The 17,209-nt window shown below is 22.5% G+C and overlaps 1 protein-coding gene across 7 annotated transcripts in view; it reads left to right on the top strand.

Moving 5' to 3' along the window:
* Nucleotides 1-950: 950 nt before the first annotated feature.
* LOC112592645 (neuroendocrine convertase 1-like) overlaps nt 951-17,209 on the top strand; it is a 36,771-nt gene continuing 20,512 nt past the window's right edge. For 3 of the 7 annotated variants that reach the window (XM_025336795.1, XM_025336793.1, XM_025336797.1), the window contains exons 1-3: nt 951-1,040; nt 13,635-13,741; nt 16,263-16,379. In XM_025336795.1, the coding sequence (XP_025192580.1) occupies nt 13,637-13,741; nt 16,263-16,379 (222 nt within the window). In that variant the 5' untranslated portion in view covers nt 951-1,040; nt 13,635-13,636. Of the gene's footprint in view, nt 1,041-1,320; nt 1,358-13,409; nt 13,499-13,634; nt 13,742-16,262; nt 16,380-17,209 lie in introns of those variants that run through there. The other 4 variants (XM_025336796.1, XM_025336794.1, XM_025336792.1 and 1 more) reach the window with 3 other exon arrangements.

The following is a 17,209-nucleotide window of genomic DNA, read 5'->3' as shown; positions in this document are numbered from 1 at the left end:
TATTTATAAATTGATATGAACACTAATTTAAATTAATGTAACTTTGCACGAATGCATGCTTGTATTTAAATAATTAATGTTCTATACATTTAAAATAATGGATTTTTAAACACGAATTGAAGGAAATAACAATTATAAGCTCATAAAATCAAGTTGATAGCTTACAAAAGAATATAACAATATAATATTATAATTTTTGTAGTAGTTTTACACGGGTGGATTAGTAATAAAATATAAATGTAATTATTTTTTTTTTTTTTAATTATCATCATAAAATAATAATTGGTTAACTAATTTTTATTAAGTTTTAGAATGTTATGGTCAAAGTTTTAATTTGTATATTTGTAAATATGAAGGTATTTACAGTAAAAATATCATTTATATACACATATATAATACATATTTATATATATTTCGTCTTTGGTGAATTTAATGAAACATATTGTCATATATTTAGATAATATGTATATTTAGCGAACTATGGAATATTAAGGTTTAAGAAAAGACAATTTAAATGTTCTTAATGAATTGGTGTGCTGTTTATTATATTGAATTCTTAGGCATGGCTTTGTCTAGGTTATTACTACGAACTACTACTAAATTAGTTTCAATCCAAACTTTAGTTGGTTAAGTTGTCATAACACTGATTTAAAAATTAAATCCGTATTTCTTATAGGTACCTCTAACTTTATATGTTGTTTTCCTTATCTTTTCGATCCTCCAATGTTAGAGTGCAAAAACAAAAAAATTCAACTATGAAAAAAAGTAATAAACATTTGACTAACGAGCACGTCATTTGGTCGACACGTGTCTCGTCATTAAACTCAATATGTCTAACGAATTAAATGTACGTAAAATACGAGTAATATGTTATCAAGTAGGTAGAAGTTTAATTAATGTACACCTAAACAAATATATGAGCTGACAGAAATCATTGACGAATATGAACGGCTGCAGTGTCTACTATTATATAAAACAGAACCTTATTGTTTGTTCGCACATTTAAATTTCATACAGTTGTTTTGCTCTATTCTATACAGGTAAACACAATGATAATAATATTAATACGTATTATAATTTTTGAATACTTATGCTTGTATTGTAATATATTTGTCGAAAAAATTTATTAATTAAAAAAAATATCATAGAATAATGAATAATAAGTGTCAATAAGTGCAAGTTACATTTATTTATATTTTTAAAATTATTTTGCTGACATAATATAACATTCATCGTGTATCGACAAATGTTTTTTTTATTTATAAATAATTACTTTTAAAAGCATTTTTAATAAAATAAATTATTAAGATAAAATTAAGACAAAAGAACAAATAAAACGGGAATACATTTTTATTTTGTAAGTAGTGGACAACAATTTCATGTTATGAAAATAATGCTTATATTAAGCAATAATTTTATTTAATTAAATATTTATATATAGCTATGTACGGACATTAAAAGTATAAAGTCTATTTGTATATATAGCTAATAAACTTCAAAAAACATAATAATTTAATAATGCTCACGTTTTGTATTTGATATATTATACATTTATTGCTAAAAATAAATCAAAAGTTTACCGGGAACAGTATAATTTTAATATATAATAGGTATGTATTACATATTAAAAAATACAATTTATTCATGTATAAATAGGTACGCAATAGTATAAATAAAAATATTACGTGAATGGGTTTAAAGAACTGATATAATAGTATATAACTCGAATGCTAAATTAAAATAACTTTAATAAATGTTTGATATTTATAAGTTACGCTTCAAGTAACTCAAAAAATGTAACAAAATTAAAATAAAATAATATACAATAAAATGCCAATATTACTATATTATATATTATATAAAGCGTGATTATGTTAAACACATGTATGTATAGTGCTTAGATGAGTTACATAAAATTTAAAATATGTATATATCTAATAAAAAACATAGCGCATTATTTATTTTTTGTATCTAGACATAGTAATTATGCACTTAACTATTGCTGATATTAATAATGTCATAATAACTGACCAATTCAACTTTTCTGTCGTTATTTAAATTTGAGATGAAAATATATACTTGATCCACGCAATTTATTAAACTATTAACTACATTTGGTTTTATTTTTTTTTTTAGTTTATTATTGAGCTGATTTATAATTAAACATCTGGAAGAAATAAAATAATAATTTATTTTAATACAGAAATTTTATTGAAGAGTATAATTATTAAAAAAAAAATAACTATTCAATGTAAATTATGCATTTTTTACTTATAAGTTGCAAAGTTACATGTTATTTACCGTATTGATATTAATTAATATCAAATATAAAATATAATATGTAATCATTTTTGTTGCATTTTATTAAATTGTTTGTTAAATTTATTTGAATAATTGATATTGAATAACTGTTCAGACGAATGTATTAATAAAATAAGTAATAATGAATTAATAGATTACATAAAAGCTTAAATGTACGTCTTAATAATTAATTATGCTACAAAATCAAAGAGCACAAATTAAATAAGTAGGCAGTAGCTTGTGTAATAAATTATTAACAAATAATACAACTCTGTCAATACCTTTTAATTAAAATAAAATGCAGACGTATTTTAATGAACTAAACAGATGATTTTTATGTAGAAGTTTATTTTAATAAGGAAAAAAAAATGTAAATCATCTTTTTCATCATTTTGTTTTATTTTTAGAGAAATTTTTTTTTGAGAATTATTGTAATATTGATCATGCACATAACTTTTTTTACTATAAATTAATGATACATTAAACTTATCATTAATAATAATATAGTAAACTGTGTGGTAACTTAATGTCTATCTTCATATTATTTATTATACTCGTACATATTATATGAATATATTTATGAAAATAAAGGTTATCTAGGTCGATACCTTGCCAAACCGTTGCTGGTTTTAACATATATTTATTGTATAAAAAAAGATTATATTTACAGTAATTAAATAAATTTGATTATTTTTATCGCGTTCCTTAGAAAAGTTATGAATAAAAAAATTCATTACTATATAATGTTATAGTAAAAGATTGTATGGAACTATTAATATCATTCAGGGCAATGATATGACATGGTAAAAAATCAAGTAATATAGTTGTCACGTAAAAAAATAAATACGTACGTCTGTTTTGAGTACTTAGGTATAACACAGATAATATACGTATAAAATTTCTAAATGTATTTTTTTGTGAAAAATATGGGTCAAGCTCGTTTAAAATATGTATTTACGGTTAGGTTAAACATACGTTAACATACGTTGTGGCTTGTGGGGGGTGTAGTAATGTAGTATTAATAGTACTTTGAGACAAATATTTCTTCAACTGAAGGGATAACGTGACATCGCAGTAGTAAAAATAGTTACATTTTGTGTGTTTTATTTTTAGAAATAATTATTTTTTATGAATCATATTTTTATAGTTAAAATTAATAAATAGTTTTGTATATCAATAAGAGATATAATTAATTATATATATAGACTAGTAGTAATAGTCCTAGTGTATTTTCTTGAAATTTAAGGGGTCCTTATTGATTATTATCAGTCGACAGTTAACATTTTATTTTTTTAGAAAGCGTTAAAAAAGTTTAAACTTTGAAAATAAAATGATTCTTTATATTGCCAGTATTTAGTTATTGTTAGCGAATAATTATTTAATTTCAATATAATTTTAATACGTACGTAATTGTGTAAATTTTTATTGTACTATTGCAAAAGCAACTGTCAAGATTTTTAGACTATTTTCTTTCTAAGTATGATCTTTTTTTAATATTTCACAATTATATACGTATGCAATATACAAAGTTATAATTATAATATATTTCAATACATATTGTTTCAAGGTTATTATAACTTAGAGTTTATATTTGATGCTTTATTCAGAATTCAATACTCTTTAAATATGCACTAATTTTGACAATATTAAATTGTAAACTGAGCAATGAATGCATAAAATTATACAATGGTGTCTTTTTTTTTTAATTTTCAAGGTATTTTTTTCAAGTAGAATCATAAACTTTGAGGGAAGTTTTAAATGGGATTCCGTTTATATTTTAGTGATTCAAAGGCAGACATTTCTCGGTACTTTTTAAAATAATATTAATAAAAAAAAAAAAATAAATAAATATTTGCTGAATTTTTTTTATATCATTATTAAAATAATAGTTGAGTAACCTTTGTAATAAAAAGTTAAACCATTTCTGCTCAGAGATACCATCTCTTTTTTTATTGTTTATAACCTATCTATTATTGAATTCAAATTGTATGTATCTGTTAAAGTATTCTACTCAATGACTGTACTGCAGAGTAGTTATCTACTCGATAAAGTTATTTTTGCTCATATATTTTTATTGTTTATAAATACCGACATCATTATTTTTTATTGACGAATAAAATAGTACCTGAAAAAGCTAAAATAATAAATCACCTTTTCTGACGTTATTTTTGTATAGGAAGAGCACGTATTATTTATAGGGAGTAGAATGCAGATTATTATATAATTTTATGTATTGAATTTCATTTATACTAATCATGTTAAGTAGGTAGGTATATAATTAATATATTGTAAAAACTAAAAAGTATCTATTGATATATTTTTTTAATAATAATTTTAAGGTTGTATTGAATTCAAAATAATTATACATCATTGGTTGTTATAACAATATTTCAGACGGATAAAATCTATTATCATGTTACAAACGCATAATATGTAAAATAATTATATCGTATGAAGACGTTAAGTTGATCGTTAATTTATGTTGTATCAGTATATCAGTAAAATCAATAATGTATCATTGATTATTGATTAGGAACAAGATATGAACAATACCTATACGATATTATTTTATTGAATTTACAATTTATATATTGTTGTATGAGAATAAAAATAAACTGTAAACCGTCAATCTGAGCATAAGATAAGATACATTTTGTTTAAGCTATATATCGGTGCGAGAATAATTGGAAATGTCGAAAGAAACAGAACAATTATTTTTTATTGGTCATTACCATTATGTATTTGTCGTTATAATTATTTTTGTAAAGTTTTCTTACGGAATTTTAAAATAAATATTTAACAACAATACAAATTTTATAAACTAGTTTAACTTGTTCATGATAGTGCAAAATCATCTTATTTATTGGTATAACATAAAGTATACTTTATAAGTTGGTTTTCTGTTATCGAAATGATAGTACTTGAAAAGCATAATAATGTGTTAACACTGTAATTACATATTGAACTGAAATACACTGGAATATAATATATAACAGGGGTGGCCACATGAATAGGTTCGCGGGCCACATAGACAAATACAATAATACTAAGAGCCAAAATGTTTATAGACAAATTTTACATAATTTGATAATTTTTATAATCAATACAAAAAAAATTAAAATTTTTGATTTTATAAATAAGACACGAGCCGCATCTGATAACTACGAGAGCCACACGTGGCTCGCGAGCCGCAAGTTGGCCACCTATGATATATAATACATAAATATATTATTGTTATTATTATGATTATTATATTTCTCCTTAACTTTTCTATATTATTTAGGTACTTCCTTATTTTATTAAAGTTTTATGTTTAGTATAAATAACTTCAAATAAACTCGATAATGTAATAAAACGTAATATAATTTTATTTGTTAAGTTTATGTTTATTATTATTACGATATATTTTAGTATTTTTAAGTTTCATAGTAGGTAGATTATTAATGGATTAATCATGTTTTCTGAATGGCTTATGAGTAATAATTAATTGATTTTTATATTAATTTCTATATCATCACGTAAAATTATATCGTTAGTTATGGATGTAAAAGTACTATTATAGTTGATTAATACTAAAAAGCTATTTTAAGATTCTTAAAATGAAAAAAAAAATGGTAAGATACGTAAGCGTAATAATGTTACATCTATCATTTATAAAATAATTACAGTAATTTAATTAAAAATCAAATATAAAAAGAATTCAAAAAATGTTTTCTAGTTAAACGTTGGTTCGATTTAATAATACTGAACCGATTTTTATGTAACAAAAAAAAAAAAAAAAAAAAAATGCTTAGAATACATGATAAAAATATTAAATGGTAAACTAGTGTTCTAACAAAGCAGTGTAATATTAACTATATCATGTTTTTTTGAAAATAATTGGTATGGAATAATAAATTAAATAATTAAATATAATTAAGTATTTGGAAATATTTAAATGTGTGGAGTCAGTTTTATTTTAGCTTTATTGATATATTCAAATATATGCAAAATATATCTTAAATACTAACTTAAAAAAAGAAAAAGAATAAAAATATAAAAATATTGTTTCAATATCATGTATAGTATGAATTTTTATTATTATCATTATTATAGAGTATAGGCTACAGTGTTTATATTATTTAACCGATATTAACATTTAAAAATGTTTTAAAAAGTTGTTTTTGAATAATCTAATTTTAAATATTTAGACATTTACGCAACTTGATCTTAACATCAAATGTTTTTTTCCTGAAAATAATGAAATTTTCATCATAGTAATTTAAGCTTTCTTACAGTTTAAAAAAAAAAAGTTTGTAAAACAATTATGATTCACAACGTTAACAACGGTTCCCAGTGCATACTGTAAATTAGTACCAATATTATATCAATAGTGACAAATACCAATGCAATACCAAAAGCATGAGATTGAAGTATATTTTGTGCGATTTGTAGCTTTGGTAAAACAAACCTTTTTTATACAATTTTAATCTGTAAAAAATTAAACACTAATAAAAATTTTTCAATTGGATATATTAATCGATTTTTTTAAATTTTAGTTTTTAAAATTTTGGAAGGAATATAAAAAAATTAAAACCAGAAAGTATTCGAAACGCTATATTATGTGTTATGCTGTTTTTGCCATAACTAAAAAAAAAATTAAAAATTATTAGTTAAAAAGTGTAGCGATCGGCAAAGGTTTGTCTTTTCTAAAGAACCTAAATAAACACATTATTTCCAAATTGTCTGTAGCTAATGCCCTAGCAATTTCGTTTGTGTTGGCCCCATCACTACGTCAAAATCCCTCTCAACATCGTCTGTCAATACGGTAATTTTTTTTATTTTCTACAATAGAGGTTCTAGATATTTTGTTTGCTCGACGGTCAGTGTATTTACTCAACATTGTTCGGTACAGTTTGTTTGGACGTTTATTTTTAAGAAATGACTATATTTATATAGGTATATACTTTATAGACTGAGTTATTCAGTTTTTTTAAGTACGGAGGAGGACAATACATGATTTCATTGGGTTTTAGATAAAATGACAGGGTTTCCATTTTTTATTGTTTTCTTTTAACATATATCGGCCAATAGTAATAATACTTTCAGTAGTAGTAGCTTATTATTCTGTGTTTTGGTTACCAATTTCTCGTATGTACGTGTATTTGACACTCGATTTATGCTTTACAGTTGCGATAACAGTGTACGCTGTCGCTTTCACGACGTTAAAAATTCTAAAGGCATAATACAATCCGTACTGATCACCGCTCAATAACATATAATACGTATTATTATTTTATTATCGCGATAACCCGACGCAAACAGGCCGCTACGACCACGGTTTGTTTTTAAACTTTTGGTAGATTATTTTCTGTGGGTTACGATTCGTTACTGAGTACCGAAAATGTAATCATAATATTATACAGTATAAACATCGATTCGATCAACAGATATTGTAGAAACGACAACATTTGTCTATTAAATGAGCTTATATAGTTAGTGATGTGCTGTACTGTGACAGTCGGCTCTGCTGTATTTTCCGCGCTCGATTTAACTGACAATTCAGGTCGTCCATTTCCATTTAGATTATTTCGTGTTACGCGATTTAATATTATATTACCGGTGAGACGAAACAAAGAACAAAAATGTATGATAAAAAAATAACTAGGTATATTGAAAATAAATGAATAAGCCTGATAAGTCGCTGGGCTGTATAGTAAACGTATTAACTGTATTTTGTCAGAAATTGAGTAGATAATGGATAAGATTAAATTTAGATTTTATGATAAATCGTATAATTATATACGAAAAACAATTTTGAGTGGAATCTGTGTGTCAGATTTTGTTTCTAAAAATATTTTATAATTTATTATTTTAGCTATTGCAGATTCTAGTATAGTATTTATGCGCAATTTTATTTGTAATTTTTTTCTCTTATTAGTATGGTATGTCAAAATAATTTTTGCCCAAAATAAAATAATAATATAATATTATTAATTAGGTATTTGAGTATTATATGAAATAGTAGTACTATTATTAAATCTAAAGATTAAAATAAATACTACTTACTATAGAATAGTGTAACAGGTTTACGGTGTTAATAGCTAGTAAAATTAGTCTAAATATTTTGAAAATTAAATTTTGCTTGGAAAAAATGTATTAACATAAAACGTAAATTGTTTTAATTCCTTACTATTGATATTATTTGAATTGCAACCTGATTACTGAAATTGACATTTTTCATTTAAATAACCAATTTCGTCAACATTAGAACTTCAAATGCCTTAAAAATAATTAGGCTAATGTATTTTTGGTATTTTTTTTATAGTGTATGACCAATTTATATGAGGAATTTTGTCTTAGTTGTATAACATTTTCAAACAATTAAAATTATAAACTCTAAATTTCTATAAAAAATTAAAAATGAGCCAAAATATTTTAAATTTTTATCTTAAATTAACTAGGTATAAGCTAGATCTAATACGTTAGCATTTTCAATACTCATTACTCATAAAAGTAACACGACAACATACATTATTGTTAACTCAATACTTATATTCAATCATACGCTCAGAATCTAAAATATGTTTGTCATTGAAAAAAAAGACTCAAATGATTTTTATCCATAATGATGATAATATTCATGTTTGGTGAGTAGAGCGTTTATTTTACATCAACATTTTTAACAACAGCGAAAAAAAATGTCAATTGACATTTTATTATGATTAAAATATAATTTTAAGTATAAAAAAAAACTTATAGTTTTATTCTGGGTAATATTGTGTTAGTTGAATAAAATCTCTATTCAAAAAATATATTGAATTATTTGAACTTATCAATATAAATACAAAGTACACACTCCATTAAAGTGGGAATCATGCAACAAAGTGATAAACATATTAAATGTCTTTCAAAAATATACTTAATGGACGATTCGATTTCGATAAATTGTAATACTGAAAAAAAAACTAGAAAAACATGTGAAAGACTAACGTAAATTATTTATATTAGAAAAAAAGGCGAATAAACAAACATACATACTTGAACAGCGTACATTGTGTATTATAAAAACAGTGAGATAGAATTCGACAAACAATTTTGATTTTCTTTGTGTATTTAAAAATCGATACCACTGATTTGAGAATGTAGAATATTTTGTTTCAATCACATTAGAGTATTAGACTGTAAAAATATCCTATGTATATAAATATTATAAATATATATAACTTTAGTCCATTTAATACATATATATATATTATACACATTAGTAAATGCGTGGATTTAACTAACGATGTGTAAAAGCTTTGCAAATAAATGTCTGTGCACGTTTCAATGATTTTGTGGTGTAAAAAGCGGATGATTTAGAACTTTTGTATGTTTTCTGCTATTTTTTATCTTTAAGACTATAAGATTATAGACGTTATAGTAAACATTTTTCGAAGTTTTTAAAAGAAATTTGTTTCTCAAACAATAAATAAACAATACAAACGATAAAATCAATTAAACTTAGTAGAATTATAAATATGCCTAAGTTTTTTTTTACGTAAACATTCTTTTTTGTTTAGTTATAATAATTATCAAAATATTTTTCAAAAAAGAATATTGCTTATTGCTATTTTACTATTAAAAGATTAAAAATTAAGGTATAATTATGTTACTCAGCGGAGATAGTTTCTGAAGTTTTTGTGTTTATACAAAATTGTGTACAATATACTTTTTTTAATTGAAACTTAGGGCATATTACTAATTACTATTATTAATGATGTATATTTTACTTTGGTTTACTAGTCAAAAATACAAAATATTTTGTACTAAATTTTATTAAAATAAATAAACCATTATTTGTATAGGTAGTGTAAATAATTTACTTAGGTACGTTATATGTATGTTTTTTTTTTTTATCAAATTTCAAAAACTGTTATGATTTAAACTTAGTAATTACAATTATTACTGAACTTGGAAATATTTTTAATGTACATATTATGTTAATAATACGAGAAATACTTTTGTGAGAAAAAATAATTTACTTTAGTAAATTATAGATAAAGTAATAAAAATAAACATTTGAAAGTGGGGGGTGTTTTTAATAATTAAATAACGTTTATGAATAACGCAGGTTTATCTCATTCAGAAACTTTATCTACTTGAAAGAATATATTTCTTAAACTCAATTGAAATATAGTTCATGTGAGAACTCATTGTTAATATTATGTACTTAAAAGAGTGACGTTGGGAAAAGATAGGAAATGTTTGTGTGTCATTGTGTATGCAATACCGTATGACAAATGTTTCCAGTGCAAACACAGTAGGTATTCGATAATTATACATTAGTATTGATTATTTAAAATGTAAATAATGAATTCAGTGAAAACTAACATGTAAAATAATTAAACAAAAAGTTAAATATTTTGGTAGATTAAAATACTTTTGCATACCTTTTATTGTTGGATGAATATAATATTTTTTACTATATTAGATTATTCTTTTATTTAAAAACGTATTTAATGAGTTTTTCAAAATTGCGTATTATTGTTTAATAATATGTTAAAATTATATCATTAAATTTTAATGACAACATATTACGATGTACACTTTACGGAGGTAAAATCTTCTTGATTTTTAGTGTATTGTCGGGAGAAGTTATTTTTCAAGAGTAATAAAATTACGTTGGATAGTAAATATTACATTAAAAAAAAATAATAATAATTAATTAGTTAATTTTTTTGACACGTTAAGTATTATTTGACTACTTTTTAAACCTAAAAGTAAGTGTTTAAAAGTATTTGAGCTTATATAATCAAACGTATTTATTTATTTATGATATGGGTATAATAATGACAATAGTAGATATATTTAATTTTTTTATATGGCAGTTAATTATTATTATACTACATTAATATTAAGTACCTAATATATTACTTCATAATAGTTATTATAAAATCAGTAAAAATAAAAAATGAATAAGATATGTACACAAGAGATGTAAATACACTAATTAAAACACAAATTATAGTGATTGAATAATCCATGGTAAAATATATGCAAATTTTAATCAAAATTATTCAATATTATGAATTTAAATTTATAAGTTATGTAATTTTACTATACGATGTTAACATTTAATAAAAATAAATAGTATATTTTGCGGTTTTACACAACAGCGGTGGTCAAATGCATTTGCCTATTTATTTTACAAGGCATGTCCATGATCAACAACTTGACAAAGAAGTGTTATTAAAAAAAAAAAAAAAAATACTTTTGGAAAGTAATTTTTAGAATATAATTGAAATACCGTCACATTTTTAAGAATAATTGCGTAGCAATAACAATCAATAGATTACAATGTTTTCTTAGCAATTAACCTTACATTTTTTATAAAGTTGTTTTATTTTGTTTTGTTTCAAACCTTATAGTTTTGAATAAACATAAAACCCTACGAGGTTATAAACATGTAAAAAAAAAGTTTTTATTTTAAATTTTGTAAGCAATTTTCGATTTGTTGGTACAAATATCAGGAATATATAAATACTAATGAGATATATGTTATCTGGATTTTCTCGGAATTATTGTTGCCATCAATTACGATGTAAATGATGTGTTAGATATTATGGTGACTAAAAAAAATATAAATTTAGCTTTGAAAACTGTAAAAACCAAACTCCGATATACTGATTATGCTACTTTATTATAATGTTTATAAATTGAGTAATAATGTATACATATATTATTTACCAAAAAACAATTACCAAATCTAAAATCCAACTAAAACACCACATTTATTAACAGTGACTACTGACTATATTACAATTATTTTAGTTTCAATATTCATAAAAATCTTAACTAGTACTAACATATTTATTACGTTATACTATTCTAATTGCTTAAAAGTTTAACAAATATATCAAAAAAATAGAATATTAGTTGTTAATTTTAAGCTTGGTTTCTTGAACAATGGACATGTTAACATAATATAAAATTGAAAAAGCTGACCAAAAGCTAATGAAGATACAGTTAACCCTGATTTAGAATTATGACCTTTTATATTAGATTACGATTTATACAATAATAAAATAACAATAACTTCAATTGCGTTAATGAATAGCATAAATAGTGGTTTGCTTTATAAAATAATGAATTTACAGTTATTAGCTCAGCTTGTGATGACCCAAATAAGTCGTAATATTAATAAAAAACTGGATTATAAACAACCACATTTGCATTACACACGACAATCTCATAGGCAACTTTCAGCATTACACTCGTCTCAGATAAATTAATAATTGTGGAATATCGATAATAAATCAGATTAAAACATAATTGTCAACTTCTAAAAACTTAACAAGAAATTCATGTACCTTAGAAAGAATCACTGAATATCACTCAAAAAAATAATGAAAATGATCAATAACCTCTGTTAAATAATTTAATATAACTTTAAATTATGTAAATACTATAAATTTATAGGATGAAAACCTTTTCAGAGGGTTCCATCACTGGATTGCTTCCTTATCACTCATTCTTGTGTGTTATATTTTGTTTTTATTATATGCTCTGCGAATTTGTTCATTATACAAAAAACTGTATAGATTGTAAATGTTTTAAATTTAATAAAAATATATTAACCTAGACTTTGAGTCATAAATATATCTAGTAGTTAATCACAGCCAAAAAATGATTTATTAAATAAAATAGGTATTTAAAACATAAAAAAAAAAATTAGTTTTGTTACATCTCTAATGACTAATTTACTGCACTCTATTTGTTCGAAATTGTATTGTCAAAGTATGCAATAAAATATTTTATAAAACTTTTTTAAAATTATTCACGAGAAAAAAAAAATTAATTCTTTATTTGTTAAAATATAAATGAACTCCATACCGTAATTATACTTGCATAACTAAAAATTAAATATTGAAATGTATGTTAAACAATTTTTTGATACTGATTTACTTAAAGATTTGATTAGAAATTTAAAATAACCTTGAAATTTTATTATCAAACTCTGTGATGATAACATTTTTTGCGTTTAATGTTTTCGTGCATTTTTAATTTATTACGATATATTTTTGTTCGGATTGTCTAAAATATGCTTATTATTAGTTATTAAAATTAACTAGTTGAAGTATAATCTTTAGGCACTAAAACTGTACTTGGAATTTGCATCTTAATAATCTGTCTTTATTTATTTATAGATAAGTTGGTTATAAGTTATAACTAAGTAAATTAATTTTTGTTGTATTGTATTATTATTATTGAAAATAGTTAATATTATTTAAAATGTTAAATTATTATTGTTTAGCATGTAATAAACGAAACACCTAATTATGTTTTGTAAGCAATTTAATTTTTTTCAGAAATGAGCTTGAATAAGAAGATTATTGGATTACTGTATGTATGCGAATATTTTTATTTCATTGTTGGTAATTATTTGATCGATCCTCATGAATTAATAATGCACCATGTAAGTTTATGTGTTATATAATTTGGTAAAGGTCGTTAGTAGTTTTATTTCTTTTAGACAACATATTGGGGAGGTCAAAGTTAACTCAAAAATATATTACGAATTAATTTTATAAAACTGTTGTTAATTAAATGTTCACAGAAAATTAAATACGTGATATTAAGATAAACAAATATATCACAAAGTTAAATGACTTGCTTTAATGTTATATCTAAAAGTATCATGTATAAATTATGGTAAAAATACGCAAAAATCAGATATTAGAAATAAAAATTTCGAACGGGGCAAACGTTGTGATTGATGTTTGGCAGTGTATTAAATTAGTAGTTGCAAACAGTAATATATTATTTCTGACAAAAAATAAATAATTTATTCATACTGTGAAACGACGAGGCTAAACATTGTAAAATATTAATAGATAATTGTTGTTGCAGTTCATCTATAATTACGTAGATGAGTACTACATATTATGAATTTTCTATATAGGTATTTGTTACTATATAAATCTAATAGTTATATATCATAATGTAAAATAGAGTGACATCAATCCTTTAAATAGGATACTCGGGACGGTTTGTTTATTGTTGTAATTTTTATTCATAGTTAACTATAAATTATAAGTACGTACATAATTGTGTATGCATTATAGTTAAATTGATGGTTTAAGACAGTTTTTGCTTTTAGGTTAATAATAGGAATATATAGTTCATATACAAAACTCTTTTTTATGTTATATATTTAAAATGTATTCAACTTATAAAAACAAAAATATAAAATTAAATAAAGCAATATATTTTGTTTTAATGCTCAAAAATAACAAAAAATTCAATTTTTTAAAATTGATGTTAAAATAAATGAGACAGTTTTAGTTATAGCTTATAGGTCAATTACCATTATTATAACAATAACCTAAAAGCAATTGTTTACAATAAATACAATGCGTTATTTCGTTATGTTGCGTGTTGTAAAATAATATGTCAATAATTTTATTATTTTAGAAAATTTTACATTAAAAATACTTTATTAATAATAATGTATCTTTTGAAAATATTTGTATTGTCGATATAATAAAACATCATTATTTTACAGTAAAAGTACAATTAGGAAAAAAAAGCTTCCCTATAACTTTCCAATTTTGAGTAGATGTTTGCATATATAAATATATTTATTAAGTACCTAAAGGTGGCTTAGAGCGTTCATGAATTTAATGTGGGTATGGTAGGGTATGGTTGAATGGTTCCTATTATTATTAATGTCGTCAATTCAAATATTGTAAATTAGTGGATTAGACCATTACTTACTGCATTGAAAACCTTAAATATTATTACATATATAAATAGTTAATATATTATAAATAAATAAAAATGTACTTACACATAATGTATTATAACATGTACATTTTATTATACGTATCGATGTATGTGTAAGTGCAGTATGTAATCCAATATTATAAAAATTAAAAAGTAAATCCACTTTGATAGAAATTATTAAAACCATCAAATGCAAATGAAGAAATATTGTCGAAATCAATTATAATTTCATTGAAAAACAATAATATTTATAATATTTAATACTTATTATTGATTAGAAAATAGGTATATATTTTATATTTGCATACAAAATTACACAATTTAATTATTTTACAAAACACATGACAGAATATTTTTGGTTTATTAATTATTTTCATGTTTTTAGGTGAATTTTCTATTAAACTATATATTTTTTAACAATTTTTAATTTTTTTTACTACAAGTATTTTACTTGTATTTGTAAAATAAAAATGTATTTTGGTACATTTATTTTGAGATACGTAGGTTCAATCATGTATATTGTAAAATAATAAACATTAATTTTACTAATTTAAAAAATCTTACTAAATTAATCGTAGCATTCCATTACAATGTTTAAAATTTAGTAAATATAAAATTATTAAAAAAAAATATTTACTTTGGTATAAAATTGGACTATACATACAAGAGGTACAATGATTATTGTTTTTTAAAATCTAAAACTCGATTTCCTAAGTACAAATTATTTTTTTCTAAACATGCAAACATTTATTTTAATTCATTTTTAAACCTAAGAAAATAAAATAAAATTTCAATATTGTTTGTAAATAGTATTTACTCATATTTGAGTTTAAGAAAATATTCTGTAATATAAAGTGTTTTAATAAAAAAATAATATATTACAAATTTTATTGATACTTAAATCCAGGGTTAGGTTAATCTAAGGTTTTATGCTTAACTTTCCTATCTAAAAGCATATCGGAAATAATTATTAATTTTTAATTACATTAAATATAAACATTTTAATGTTATCAAAATATGCGTTCATCTAATGAAAATTAAATTAAGAAAGTCTAATTTCCAGGTATTTGTATTGGAACATAATGTATAGATTATCCACTTAACCGTACAATTAATTTATTTCCTAGTATATTTAATAGATAGTTTCTAACATATAGTTTTTTTTTAATAAAATGGCCACGGCAATCAACTATTTTTTTTTCATCTTATAGAATCATGGCGAAAATAATGTGAATCACTATTCAAATGTGTGGTATTTCCATTTCACTGATGATTTGAATAAAATAAATGAAACTATAATACAACAGGGATTTTCGTTTGCACAACCAGTAAGATTAAATAATTAAATCATGATAAAATATTTCAACTATGAACACTATATAACACTTTACAGACTACATAAATTCTAAAATCGAAATTATAACACTTGTGTTACGCACGCATAGACCACGCACAGTTATTTATTAGTGTATTTAAGTAAAGTTAAGTATTGGGTAGTTATTTAATTTAACATAAAATAAAAATAATATGCAATTTTATTTAAAATATAACGTTCGTTGAATAATTTTATGACATTTAATATAATGTATGAAATACATTTTGCAGTATAAATAGACAAGATAATATATTTGTATATCTACGTTATTATTAATATTGTGACAATTTAAATCATATCATATATTTATAAAGCTAATAAAATTAAATTCAATGATAAATTATTCATGAAAATTAATGTTTAATGTTTACTTGATTATCATAACAATTATAAAAGAAATTTAATTTAAATTAAAAATGTGTAGGTACTTAACATGATAGTAGATAGGCGACGATAATCTTTTGTTATGTTTTGTAACACTTGAAAACTGTTTGAAATATATTTACATAATATTTGAATAAAGGAAATATTGCAATTCAAAAGTAAAAGTTTTAAAGTCATAGCCGTATCTCATTTTCATATTTTTAAGTAATCAATTCAATTAAAAAAAAAGAACTTTTGTGGTAACGGATCAAACAAATAATTATTGTGAAATTTTTATTAATTTAATTTTTTTTTGATTCAAATAATTCGAGCTTAGGTGATTATTTCTAAAAACCTGACAGTGTCAGTATTAGGAGTAATAGGAGTATATTTCTATTTATAACCAATTACTGTATGTAA

Source organism: Melanaphis sacchari, unplaced genomic scaffold (genome assembly GCF_002803265.2).
Source record: "Melanaphis sacchari strain LSU unplaced genomic scaffold, SCAv2.0 Contig182_pilon_pilon, whole genome shotgun sequence".
Classification (NCBI taxonomy): Eukaryota; Metazoa; Arthropoda; class Insecta; order Hemiptera; family Aphididae; genus Melanaphis; species Melanaphis sacchari.
The sequence above is the reverse complement of the archived record's forward strand: the minus strand, read 5'-3'. Positions and strand labels throughout refer to the sequence as shown.